This window comes from Hetaerina americana, unplaced genomic scaffold (assembly GCF_022747635.1).
Source record: "Hetaerina americana unplaced genomic scaffold, ioHetAmer1.1.p SCAF_4, whole genome shotgun sequence".
Lineage (NCBI taxonomy): Eukaryota > Metazoa > Arthropoda > Insecta > Odonata > Calopterygidae > Hetaerina > Hetaerina americana.
The window spans coordinates 64747065-64760321 of NW_027286985.1; the positions used below are offsets into that span (position 1 = coordinate 64747065).

Consider the following 13257-nt stretch of genomic DNA (forward strand, 5'->3'; position numbering starts at 1 on the left):
TATAAAGTACCTAACTGCTTGAGGTCATGTGGATATGAAACAAGTTATCTGAGCGTGTGTTTCTTTTGAAACAGGATTCCTCAGCAACTTCAAGTTAAGGTTGATCTTGATTGACACTCCAGCAGGAAAGATTGGTTGATATTTCAATCAGTTAAGCCAGGTTCAAATGAGGCAGCTAGGTCTGGAAAATTGATGTTGATGTGTTGGCTTCGTGAAACCAGTAATTATAAATGACATGCTAGGGTACCAAAATAATGTACCAAATTCACCCTTGAATTTCATTTGAATATTTAGGGGAAGCAAATAGCAAATTATTCCACACAAGTGATATTTATTTTCTCTTAAAATAATTTTGTTTTTGTTTCACTGGGTGTTTTAGGAGCAAGAAAATTGAAGGTAAACATGTCAGGAATTTCCTCATTCAATCCTAGGAGATCTGTATATCTTAAACTTGTGAAGGAACTTTTTTTTCTCAAGCACTAATGTGGTCAATATAATGATCATTCATTCTGATACCAATTTGGCAGTTTGGCCATCTCCATAAATATTTCAAAGAAAGCCAAATGATACCATCAATTTAATAGTAAATTAGGGGAGATATTTTATGTTTATTTAAGATATTTTACAAAATAATTGTTTTTTTGCACCCTAGTAATCTTATTTCTAAGCTAAACAACCAATTTCAACAGCTATATATTTTAAATATGTGAACTAAACATATTTTCTAAGATTACTTGGTATTTCCTTGCCAATATTTTTGTTTAGTAATACTTTATTGCCTGTGAGTAATTATTCTTAGACATATCCCTAAATAAGTTTTGGTTGTCTTAATATAAATAAATATTCTTAGAAGGTCATCGTATAGCTTGAATACATAGATTAAATTTACTGCAAAAAAATAGTGAGACAAGGTGTCCTGAATTAATGCTCTTTTTAGAGAAAATAATGCTCATCAAGTTTTGACATCCTGGAAAAGTAAAATCCATCATTTTCAAGTAAATTCAACTTTGAATGTCCCATATATAAGGTGCTAAACTATATTTAATGATATTGTAAATTAATGTATGATATATATTTTGAGTTTCTTTAAAAAATTCTGAAGTTTAGTGATGCATAAGTTCTGTATAGTGAAAATTTATTTTTAAAGTTGAAAACTGAAATATTTCAATAGATATTCTCATTTTTAGGTGTGCCAAGGTCTGAGATTTAATAGTTAATAGGTACTCATTCATTGTGAAACAATTAAATAGAAACTGTAGAAGCTCAACTTTCAATTTTTTCTCTGGACGAAACAATAAACAGCATTTTTCCATTTTTATTTGTATTAAGAGCATTTCCATTTTATATTTTTAGTAGAGAAAACCTCTACATTCTTTTCTCTATCTCTTTTATCTTATCCACCACCAGATAAATTTTCATATGTAAAATGGTTTGCTCATTTTAAATGCTATTTATCATAAATATGTGCAATGAAATTCTTTTTCAGTTCAATGAATGCACAAAAATCTTCCATTTAATGCATCAAAATCTAGGTAATTCCTGTTTAATTTCTCTTTCATCCCTTTCCTTTACACAGCTTACCATTTAGAAGTTTACTGATACCATTTAAATACTTCTTAATGCTAGGTTTCTTCATTCATTTTTCAAGCATTCTTAATCTGATTTATCTATTTCTGGTTGAATTTTAAAATCCCAATCCATCCAGTCATGTCATTGGTTTCGTCAACCTGACACAAATGCGGTCAGCTTTTGAAAACCAATATTTTGATCTGCCTAGAATGAGATACATATTCCTGAAATGATGAATGAGTCCTCATCTTTGAACTAATGGAAGTATAGAAATCGGCATCAGTTGTAAGGTGTAGGACTTACTTACCTATTTATTGAATTCTGATCAAACATTTATTTCAAGACTCAAGTGGTCTGAAATGTCTATCAGTGATTGAAATAGCTGCTAATGCTATCTATGACTAAAATAGTGTAATATAATGTAGAGAAATGTTTGTGAATATGTGCAAATAGATTGTGTAACATCATGGGAAAATGTATACAGAAATATCTAGTTACAATTATCCTCCCTTTTTTTCTAATTTTGAGTGTTTTTACTCTATAGGACAGTTAAGTTTAACTTTACATGGAAAATCAAATTTTCATAGCTACCTAGGAACTGTTCATTTTCTTGTCTTTATTTAAATATTTTAGCTGAGCTGTAGTGCTGCCATTGCTTTCAATTCCGAGGAACTTCTCTTTAGTTGGAATGGCTGGCTGTCCAGTAATTTTATTCCCAGTAAGCATTTATGAATGTTTGCATAATCATTAAATTTATGCAGATATGCTTCTCTTCCCCATGCATTGTTTTTGGAATGTGAATTTTATGATGTTATTAAATTGCATGCTTATGTAAACAAGAGTTTAACATTCCATTAGTTTTGCCAGCCGAAGCATATTATTTGTATTAATCATTCATCACTTCAAGATTTTCAAGTGATTTTTGATGCAGTTAAGTATTCTCATAAATCAATTTTTGAAGATGATTGTAATAAACATTCCTTGTTTATGCATTTCTTGTATAATATTCAGTGTGTGTGACTTGAGCATCCTAAAAATTATTTTCAACTCTGCTGCTCTAAATTACGCATTGAATGTATCCATTGATTTGCTTTTTGAGTGGCCTTATGAAATCTTTCTTATTTATATTAAAAAAAAACAATCATGTTTTAATTTCTTACATCTCATCAGTATTGTCTGAATTTCACAGCTGTGATCATTATCATTGCTGAGAACTTTGGATTTTTATGTACAATTGTTGTTGGTTCTGAAGTATAGGGATCTTGTTCTGTCAAGAGTACTAATCACTATGGACCATTTTTCTTACTATGCGTTTGTGGCTGATAATTTTATAAGTTAATTCAGTAGGTAGCTGCTACCTTTAAATGAGTTCAAATCAATATTTTAATGCCTTCATCATATATTTATATATATGTATAACATTTTACATTATATTTGAATGGATGAGCAAGGTTTAAATTGACATGGCTCATGTGCTACAGATGAAAATTGTTTCTTTATGTTGACGCTTTTTCATTTTATTGATGAATTGATGTTTGAAATTTTTATTTGGTGGGCATTTTTTTATATCATTTGTTTCTCCATGCCTCTTAAAATTGGAGGTTTGTATGTTTTTCATTTGATTGTTGTACTCTTTCTCTAGCAAGATGGAAATTTATAAAATGATCACTTCTGAACCTCATTTGTTGTTATAACATACTGGCAAAGAAAATATTTAAGTGCTAAATAAAGTTATTCTGCTTGCATGCTTTTTATTTTTTTTAAACCATTCCAATCAGACTGAATACTTTAAACATTGCATTCATGTGTAGCAGTACTTCTTACAACTATAGCAACGCTTATTAGCTTAATGCATCATTTATTATGCCGTTAAATGTAGCTATTAATGTTCTATCTATTCAGAGTGAGATAAAACATGGTAATGTCCATTTAGATGGTGAGATGAATTTCACGTACTGATGAGTGCTGCACTGCTGAAATCTCACCCAACCCAAAGGCACAATGGTCATTTTCCTGCCACATCAGCATTGATCTGATGATGATGGGCCATTTCACTTAGAGTGAAATTTATTCATACAATTATCATTTAGCTGTCTCTCATTTTTATGCAGTGAAACCTTGACTTTACTCTACCAGTTTTTCACATAATTTTTATTGCGCGAGTCTTTCAATAAGTCCTTAAAAAATATGAAAAAGAATTATTTTGGTGGATTTTTTTATTTTTTAACATAATCAATTTTTGTCTTGATACACTTTGCCCGGCATTTCTACTACTTTTTGAAGCCCTCCAAACAGTAGAATTTTGGAAGGTCCTCAAAATAGGATCTGTGTTGGTGATAGACGTTAGACATGAATTTTTTCCCACCAAGCCATTTTTTTAAGTTGAGAAATAATAGACACTGGGGCCAAATATGGTGAATATAGTGGTTGTTGCAATAATTTAACTTTAATGACATCTGCCTGTTCAGTGTCTTCATGGAAGAGAATTTTTCTTTTCCAAATGGGGACTTTTTTATTTCTTGACCCAGCTGGTGTTATAATAATGCCTAGTTATCTCCATTTATCGTTTTTCTTTTTGCAAGTAATCAATGTAGATGATTCCATGTCCAATCTGATAACTGTGGTCATTACCTTGCTGGCCGATTTCACCGTCTTCACCTTTAGAAACCCACTGTCTCAATTGTTCCCTTTCTCTGGATTGTAAGAGTGTATCCATGTGCTGTCTACATTAATGGATTGATACTGAAACTCATTAGGATTGGATTGCAACGAAAAAGCCCGACCCAGCCTCCGAATCGACCGCACAATTTCATATATTCTTCTAAACATGGCACCCATCTTGCCAAGATTTTTTTTACGTCTAATTTTTCATGCAAAATTGAAATCAGTGTACATTCTGATATGCCTGTGGCTTAGACTATTTCACAAGCTTAGATTCATCGATCACTCTAAGCCATATTGTGGATTCTGTCAATCATTTTGGAGGAAGTCACTTTCACTGAATGTCCCGCACAATCTTCATCATTTGTTGATTTTTGGTTATGTTTAAACTCATGTACCCAATTGTAAAAAGTTGCAAACACAGGAGCAGATGTGCCATGAACTTCGTCCAACTCAGCTTTGATTTATTTTGGTGCCAACCCTTTCAAATACAAGTGTTTAATCACTGCTGGAAACTCATTTTTATCCATTTTTATAGACAAATTAAAGTTGTTTACTTCAATTGATGACAGCAATGAAGCTATATGACGGATACAGCTGAAACTTTAACAGCTGACTAGTGAGGAGTGTTATTTAATAGAAAAAATTTATTTTCCGTACTACGAGCACCATCTATTGGATTTTCTAAGGACTTATTGTACCACCCTTGTCGCTGAAACTTAAACAGCAGTGTAGTGAGAGGTGAGACTGACAGAAAGAAAACCTTTTCCAATAAAATGAGCATCTTTTAGATTTTCTAAGGAATTATTGAATGGCTTGTGTATCCAGACAAGTTGTCAAACCAATCAATTAAATAAAAACCTTGAATTATAACTGTCCCAAGACTTAGAATTAAGATCAAATCTCACCACCCAACAGAAATTGCGTGTGCTTTTTGCCCAGGTTTAATTCATAACTGTTTTTATGTATATTTTGTTTATTAAAATATTTTTTTTGCTAATTCATTGGTTATTAATGGAATATGGTTCTCAATTTATGAAATGATAATAAGACTAATTATCTGCCATCATGGTAATCTGAATTGTGTTTAACATTATTGTTTTATTTTTTTCTGACCAGAACAGTTTTTTAAATCATTCAAAATTACATCATTGCTTAATGCTTACCTTGATTACATGTTATTTCATATAATATTTCTTTCAATAGTTTTAAGTAAACTAAAACCAATGAAAATCAAGCTGAAGCTCAAAATTTTTACACAAAAATAGGAAATCAGAGTATATATAGAAAACCTGCTACTTGAGGTCTTCAAAATTTTCTTTTTTCAACATTTTTTATTTACATTTATTATGACTGATTGAATAAACATTTTTGTAAACACATTTGTTTACATTTTATAGTTCATTATAATCCTGAACGATATTTAGTTAGTACAATATGGGAATACTGTTTAAAGTATTTTCTCCGAACCTCAATTTTATATTGTTTTTCATTAGTTCCTTCAAAACCAAATTTTGGTTCCAATTTATGCGTGTTATTCATGGAGGAATGCAATAGCCAGTGAATTTGTACTGAACTCACTACTGTAAACAATTTTTTCCTAAAAAAAATTTTTATTATATCCTGTATGTATCCATATTTTTTCCTCTTAATTCAACTTCTGTATTTGCAAAACGTTTACCTATTTTTACACCTCCATGCCCTTTGATCAGAGATTTTAACTTTGAGATTAGTTGTTTAATCTATTTTACACTCTCAGCAGAGTGTTTTCTGACACGAGTTTTTGAAGAGTCAATTGGTTCCTACAGCAAGACTGAAATCTAATCCCTTGTTTTTTTCACAATAGTTGGTGCTCCTGGCAATTTGACATGATTACAACTAGATTAACCTTTCTGCAGATCCTTGTGTGTGAGATCACTGACAAAAGTTTGGTTAACTTTTTGGATATTGGGTGATAGATATCCTCGCTTCCAGAAAATCATAGAGCATTTCACATGCTTGATTGTTCTGCCATACTATCACCTTAATAAATATGAGCAAAGTTAAAGAGTGACATTTAGGTATGTGGGATCAATGGAAAGATAGCCTTAAAGAGCATTGTCTACGGCTACTAAAAATAGGCAAAATATTTTTTCTAGTTTTGTCAATGATAAGTCATTTCTCAGTAACGAATGAAAAAAAATACTTTCTTACCTGGAGACATTGCTGCCAATTCCATAGTGTTCTTACATCAAAGATAAAATACTGCCACCTATTGTCTTAAATGTAAATTGTATGTATAATTAATGCATGAAATTATACGCTGAGCCATCCTACATTTGCCTTCAAGGAGGATTTATAGAGGGAAATTCAGCCCTAAAAAAGTAGAAATTTTGTTGAATATACTTATTTGGTATGTGATTTTGAGAAAAAAATTCCACATTTTATGTGGTAAAACTCTTCTTAATATGGTGATTATTATGTGCAACCAATGTTTAATGATGTTTTCCTTTGTAAAACCTCTGCATTTTAACCTTTAAAATTGTTTATTAACTTAAGCAAACAGCGACAGATATTTTCCATTACTTTATATTTTTTGTTAATTTTGCATATAAGATTGATTGAAAAAGTACCTGGTGATACCAAACAAGCAAACCTACTTAAGTGGACTGGTTACAGCCCATTTATGAGAGTTGTTCAATAAAGAGTGATCATTGATTTTATTAAAATAACTCATTGTGCTAGATAACCTTTTGTTATATTGTTTATTTAATATGTAATGCAAATTTGGTGCAAGTTTTATTTGACTCTAGTATTGCATTAACAGCATCTGTTGTAAGTTAAAACATTTACAGTTCATCTATGACAACGATTGGGGGGGGGGACTCGACAATGCTCAATATTACAATAACTCTACAATGCACATGAACAAGCAATATTCTCTATTAAAATTTTGCTTTTCCCATTATAAATAACATATGCTACTGGAGAATTAGAAATAGTCTGCTTTTCCTGATAGCATGCTGAGAGATGATTTGAAATAGTTGGAGAGGGGAGGGGAGGTGGTGAGTTCCAAGACCTCATACTTGAAAAATAAGGTGTGCATGTGCACTTTTTTTGCAGTTGAAGTTGATGTTAAAGGAAAGAGAGTAGTTTCAGGCGTGATGTGGTAGAATTTGAACATAATAAGAAAAGATAGTAACAATTTTCTACTAGATGAGTATAATAGCACGACCTGGTTTCAATGTATTACATCATCTTCAGGTGGAGAATCTTCGTCTTGCTATGAAACTTATCAAGTGGAAAATTGTTACTCTCTTTCCTTATTAGGAAGGAGAAATGTCAATTCGGAAGGTTATCGCAACAGATGAAACTTGTCTACATAATTTTGATCCTGAGAGTAAACAGAAAAACCCCTTGTGGAAATATCTGCCACCACCAACACCATAAAGGGCTGCTGGGAGAGTTATAGTAATATTATTATTTCATATTTTGCAAATTGTGCAATTGGCATGATATACCAGTACACACAGCCATAAATAAGTACATGATTGGGCTGTACTGAAATTTCTCCCTGGCCATATTAATCACAATAGATCACATTCCAAAGAAACAGGCTGCTGGATGGTCAAGTGAAGTGTGTTCATCATCCTCTGTGTAGTCCAGACCTATTCCTATGTGTCGTTTCCCTACCTTCATGGAAATAATTTGTCAACCTCAGAAGAAGGCATAAGCGAATTCATCATGTTTCGACTTGCAACAGATGCAATAATGAGTCAAAGCAATGCAACTTGTACCACATATGTAATTCACATTAAGTTGACAATGTAACAAAATTTAATTTTCACAATATCAAATATAATATTACCTAATTGCACAGGCCTTATTTTTGTTGCCAGCCTCGAAAGAGATATAAGGGCAATTCCTGAATATTTCCTACAGTCATCCTGTAGAACTGGTCTCTCTTCAATGGGAATAGTTTTTATACATTTTATTCTGAATATATGAAATAAAATGCCAGACCTAGTGAATTTTCTTCATATTGTGTAAGGATTATACATCTACATAATACTCCGCAAGCCACAGCAAGGTCGTGTGGTGGGGGGGGGGGGTGTTAGGTCACCAACCGTACGGTAGCATTGTGCTAGGGGTGATTAAAATCAAAGTTTGATGTACTCTAAAACCTGAAGATTTGAGGATGTATCTTAATATTTAGCATTTGAGTACTTGAGCTAGATTTGATTACACATCGCCAAGGTAAATTAAAGAAATAATTCAGGTAAATTATTTGGAATAGAGTTAAGCCCTCTGTTAAAAGTAAAATTAATTTTGTTCTTCCCATTTCATTTTCTTAATATTTTTAGTGATGAATTTCTAAAAGTCTCAAGATTTTCTCATACTTTTAGAGCTGAAGTACAATTTATTGCAATACTTCATTAATAGTATGAAATAAATGTTTGTTTTAAAAGTATCAAGGATACAAGGTTAAACTTTTTAGGCAGTGGTGAAAGTAGAGGAAATATATATGATAAATTTTCATTGCAAATGTATTAATTATTTTAACTTATTAGGAGTTGATGCAACTCATTATTTTTCTCAAATCATTTATCCTTGTGACATTTATAACATAATGGAAAATACTTTTACTTTTAATAAGTAGAAGAAATTATGAAATTTTTCAAACAAGCATCAGTTTTCCATCATTAAATATCTCATGCTAAGCATCCTGTACTTGTATGTATATAAAATCACAGATAATTTCTATTAAATGCTTCATGCCTTAAGCTCTTTTACCAACAGATTTAGCACTAAATCAGCTCTCAGCTTATTTTCAGTCCAATGCTCATCCTGTCCACGTCCTCCTTTTCTGTTTTCTTCTCTCTATTGAATAAAAACCTCGATCAATGATTGGCACAATGACATCAATATCTCTCTCATTTCTCCTTCTCCCTCCCTTACTGGCATAGTCTGATTCATAAAGCTCTGACAAATAGCTGACTGATAATTCCACTCCTTTTTCAAAAATATTTTCATTATCTATGCCCAATCCACTCTGTAACAAGTACTCTTGAAATACAAAAATAAATAATCCTATGTGTAGGTTCTCTATCATTCAAATTGTACCATTCTCATTTTTGCCATTGCTAACATTATGCAATTTTATCACTCATTCTGTTACATTTCCTATATCCAACTGATCTTCCCCTAAGCATGTGTTTACCATCTGTTACAACTATTTATAAGCAATTCTTTTCTATGCCTGAAATCAACTTCTGGTTCGACGATTTTAGGTGGCAGCTGCTTTACTCTTTTTATTTTCGAATGGCAATTTTGATGGGCATAACTAAGTCTATGACCTTATCCAAGTACAAATACCATAACCTTATCCAAAAATCTTTTCCTACAATTTTTCTTTTAATTCAACAATTTCAGAGTGTAAAAATCATTCACCTTGACCGGGATCCTAGTCAAGGTGAATGATTTTTACACTCTGACATTGTTGCATTGAAATGCATATTAGCGGATGACTCCGTTAAAAGTTACTGTTGCGGCATCTCCCGCAGTTTCTTGGAACTGTTTCTTTTAATCCTTGAACAATTCTTTAGCAGTGTTAACTATTCTCTCCTCTTGTTCACCTAATTTATTCTGATGCTTTTTTTTTCATTCCTCCCCCTAACCTATCCTAACAGACAGTACATATTCTGTCCATATTTAAATACTGGCTTAATATCTTAGGTATTAAGATCTACTTCACGTCTAATGATGCCAATGGATTGGAGATAAATTCCAAACGTTCTGTTTGTGAAATTAACTAGTCATACCACCGATTAAATTTAAGCATTAGGATAGTGTGCTCTAAAAGAAAAGGAACAGATCTACAGTTAGTCTGATACATAAGTTCTCCTTTTTTATTTGTTTAGGAGGGTATCTATTTCTTTTATAGTATCATCCATTCATTTTTTTCCCTCTGAAATGCTTTGGTAATTAGTTCTGAGAGATATAGGGGTATTAAGTGAAATCTATGATTCATAAACTTCATATATTTATTCAACCATAAGAAGATTCTAGCAATCTAGCAAAGACATCACTGAAGCACTATAACTTGAATAAACTATGGAAAGTACTTATACAGCAAAAATACTTGCATCTGTCTGATAAATTTGGTTTCCTTAAAATTCCTTGTCATAATTATCTTCTTGTTATCTTATTTATTTTCATTAAGTTGGATGTATCATTTTTCTACTTGTTTGCACTCACATTGCACAAATTTTTATGGCATGGGGTAAAGCTAAATTGAATAAGTTGAAAATTGACCTTAATTGGGTAATTGTAAGCAAATTTAGTAATTTTGAAATAAAATGGGGGCTTGCATGAAAAATATTGTTGCAAGATTTTATACGAGAGTTATGCAACCGGTTTGGTGGTCATCAACCTGCAGGATATCAAGGATTTTAAAAAATGATAAACCATAGCTTTATCCATACCTTGGGACCATCATGAGAATATACCAGGGACTAAGTCTCCAGATGTGAGAAGTGAATAGGTTCATGGCCCAGAAAGGGTTCCTCAGCGAGTCACTTGCCCTTAACTCCCCTAATCCACTTCTTTCTACTCCTGCCATGCTGATGTTCCTTTTGCTTTTTCCATTCCCTCTGCCATGAGCTTTGATTTGGTCTACATTTCCAAGCCAAATGCAATAGATATCAGCAGTGATAACTGGAAAATGTAATGCATTTAATAGAAGGGAAATGTATGCAAATGGAGCAATTGTACTTTTTAGCTACGTTGCTTCAAATAATAGGTCCGTTAAATTCTAATATGATCTTAATTGATATGAACTGCTTCCATAATAAGAAAGATGGCTTCAAAAAACTACTGATACTGTGCAAGAAATCCCATGCCAACCCTTTTCTGTATTAAAACAATAGAAAAATCATTTGAAGATATGTAAAAAATGGTCCTCTTGCATGAGAAACATTAGAATATAGGCATGCTAGGCTCATGAAATTTTGGTGTAGATTTTTCAGTGCTTCCAAAAGCTTCTCTCCTGAAATAATGTAGAGAAAATTTTATGTATATTTTATGTGATCCACAAATTTTTACCCTAAGAAACCATGGAATTATGCACCATGAAGAACCAGGAGGTTATTTTAACCAGTACAAGATGAATTGATTTTCAATCAGTACCTGCCAACATATTTTGCTAAAAATGTGATGAGTTTATTGAGTAAATGCAATTCATTTAATCTTGTGACTGAAGCTAACAATTTAACTTTGATTTGTGTTACAAGAAATATGTTGTGTTGATTTGTCATGCTGTTAAGGGAATTTTCAGTTTGAATAATTTGTCATGTTTTAGTGTTCACATGTCCTGATATCCAAGCTGCAGTAATATAGTTGAGGAAGTTTACATGTGAAATTCTTCCTCGTCAAGGTAAAAAATGTATGATTTAGGGATACAACAAAATAAAGATATAAAACCCTGACTGATGAAACTATGTCAGTTACTGGAAAGATTGCTTTTATCAAGCATTGAACAGACCCATTTTTTGTTAAGTGTTCCCAATGGTGTGCTATTCTGAAAAATTATTCTCATATTTCTGTGAATTCATCTATTGTAAGAGCTCCTTATTCTGTTTCTTCCCTCAGGTTGCACTTACCTGGGAAAAAAAATATTAGCTGATCAAGAGAAGGTCCCCAGTGTCATTAGAGAAGGACTTTCTTCTGGTATGATAAATGTTGGTTATGAAAACACATCAGCATTTGAAGAGAATTCATCTAGTTCCTCCTGTGGTTCGATTAAAAGTGTCGGAAATGGCAGTGAGAAAGTAGGTGTTGTGCACCAGGGAAAAGTTGAATCAAAGAACAACAGTCCAACTAACAAGGCCATTTCTGGTAAAAATAATTCTTCCCGTGGAAAAAGCTCCTACAATAACAAACCAAGTGTTAGGGACTCCAAAAACTCTCTCTTGTCAAAACTTAAAACTAAGGTTGTGCCATCCTCACCTTCAAATGCAGCTGAGGGCATGGATAATGAATCTGGATGTGGGCCATCGAAATCTTGCCGTAAGATTAAAAATACAAACGATCATAAAAATGAGCCAGTGGATGCTGAAATGAATTCTCAAGATGGCTTACAGCACCAGCATTCTCTGGAAGATGATGTCTTTGCCTTGGGCAATGATGGAGAAGGTGATGATTGGGGAAATGAGAGCACCCCTCTGGTATCTGAGACATCAACTCCATCAGAATGGAGTGTAGATGATGATGCAAATCCAGGAGAAATGAATCATGCCTTCTCATTGAGTATATTGAATAAAGAGAGAGAGCGCAAACAAGAAGTTAGAGATGTTCACTCTTGGGCCGGTGATGAGAAGGAAAGTTATTATAAAAATATCCCCATTTCCAGTTCTCCCTATGGTTTCCCACCTTTCCACCATCAAGAAGATGATTCTAAAGCTCAATGTTTGTTTCATGACTCAAGAAAAGTTAGTGACAACAGAACTCCTACACCTCAGTCTGCGGTAAATGGAATGTCGAGGAACTTACATAGTTGGACAGGGAGTTGTAAAAGGAAGATCTACAAGCACAAACGGGAGAGTAATTCTTTCCCACGTATCTGCATTTTGACTGATTTTAAGAACCACAGGAGAAGTATGAAAGAAAAAAAACATCATTCTGAGGACCATGGTCGCATAAGACATAAAGGTGGAAATGGTAATCCTTACTTAAGTGGAAATTCAAGTGATGAAGGAGACACAGTCTGACAACCATCTCGAGCTGCTATTGATGTGCTTGGTTTAGCAGGACCAACCAAAGTAAATAAAAATTTTATATTTTATTCTACATCTACCATTAAGAATGATGATGATGGTCAGAAAAGGTGCGACAAGTCTGGAAAAATGAGTTAAAACAGGAAAATTATCCAGGAACATCAATATGTATTCGATTATGTCTTTGTGGCCGGTCAGTAAGAGCGTTAATAATAATCTCCTTCTCCAAATTTCCAGCCATTTTTTGTGAATTATTTTACAGTATGTGATGGAA

General features: G+C 32.8%; 1 protein-coding gene across 1 annotated transcript in view; it reads left to right on the plus strand.

Annotated features, from left to right (window-relative positions):
• The window catches only part of Arms (Ankyrin repeat-rich membrane spanning), a 53996-nt gene extending 41019 nt beyond the window's left edge, over positions 1-12977 (plus strand). The window contains exon 31 of the mRNA XM_071590679.1: positions 11860-12977. Coding sequence (XP_071446780.1) covers positions 11860-12977 — 1118 coding nt within the window. The remainder of the gene's footprint in view (positions 1-11859) is intronic.
• The last annotated feature ends 280 nt before the right edge of the window (positions 12978-13257 follow it).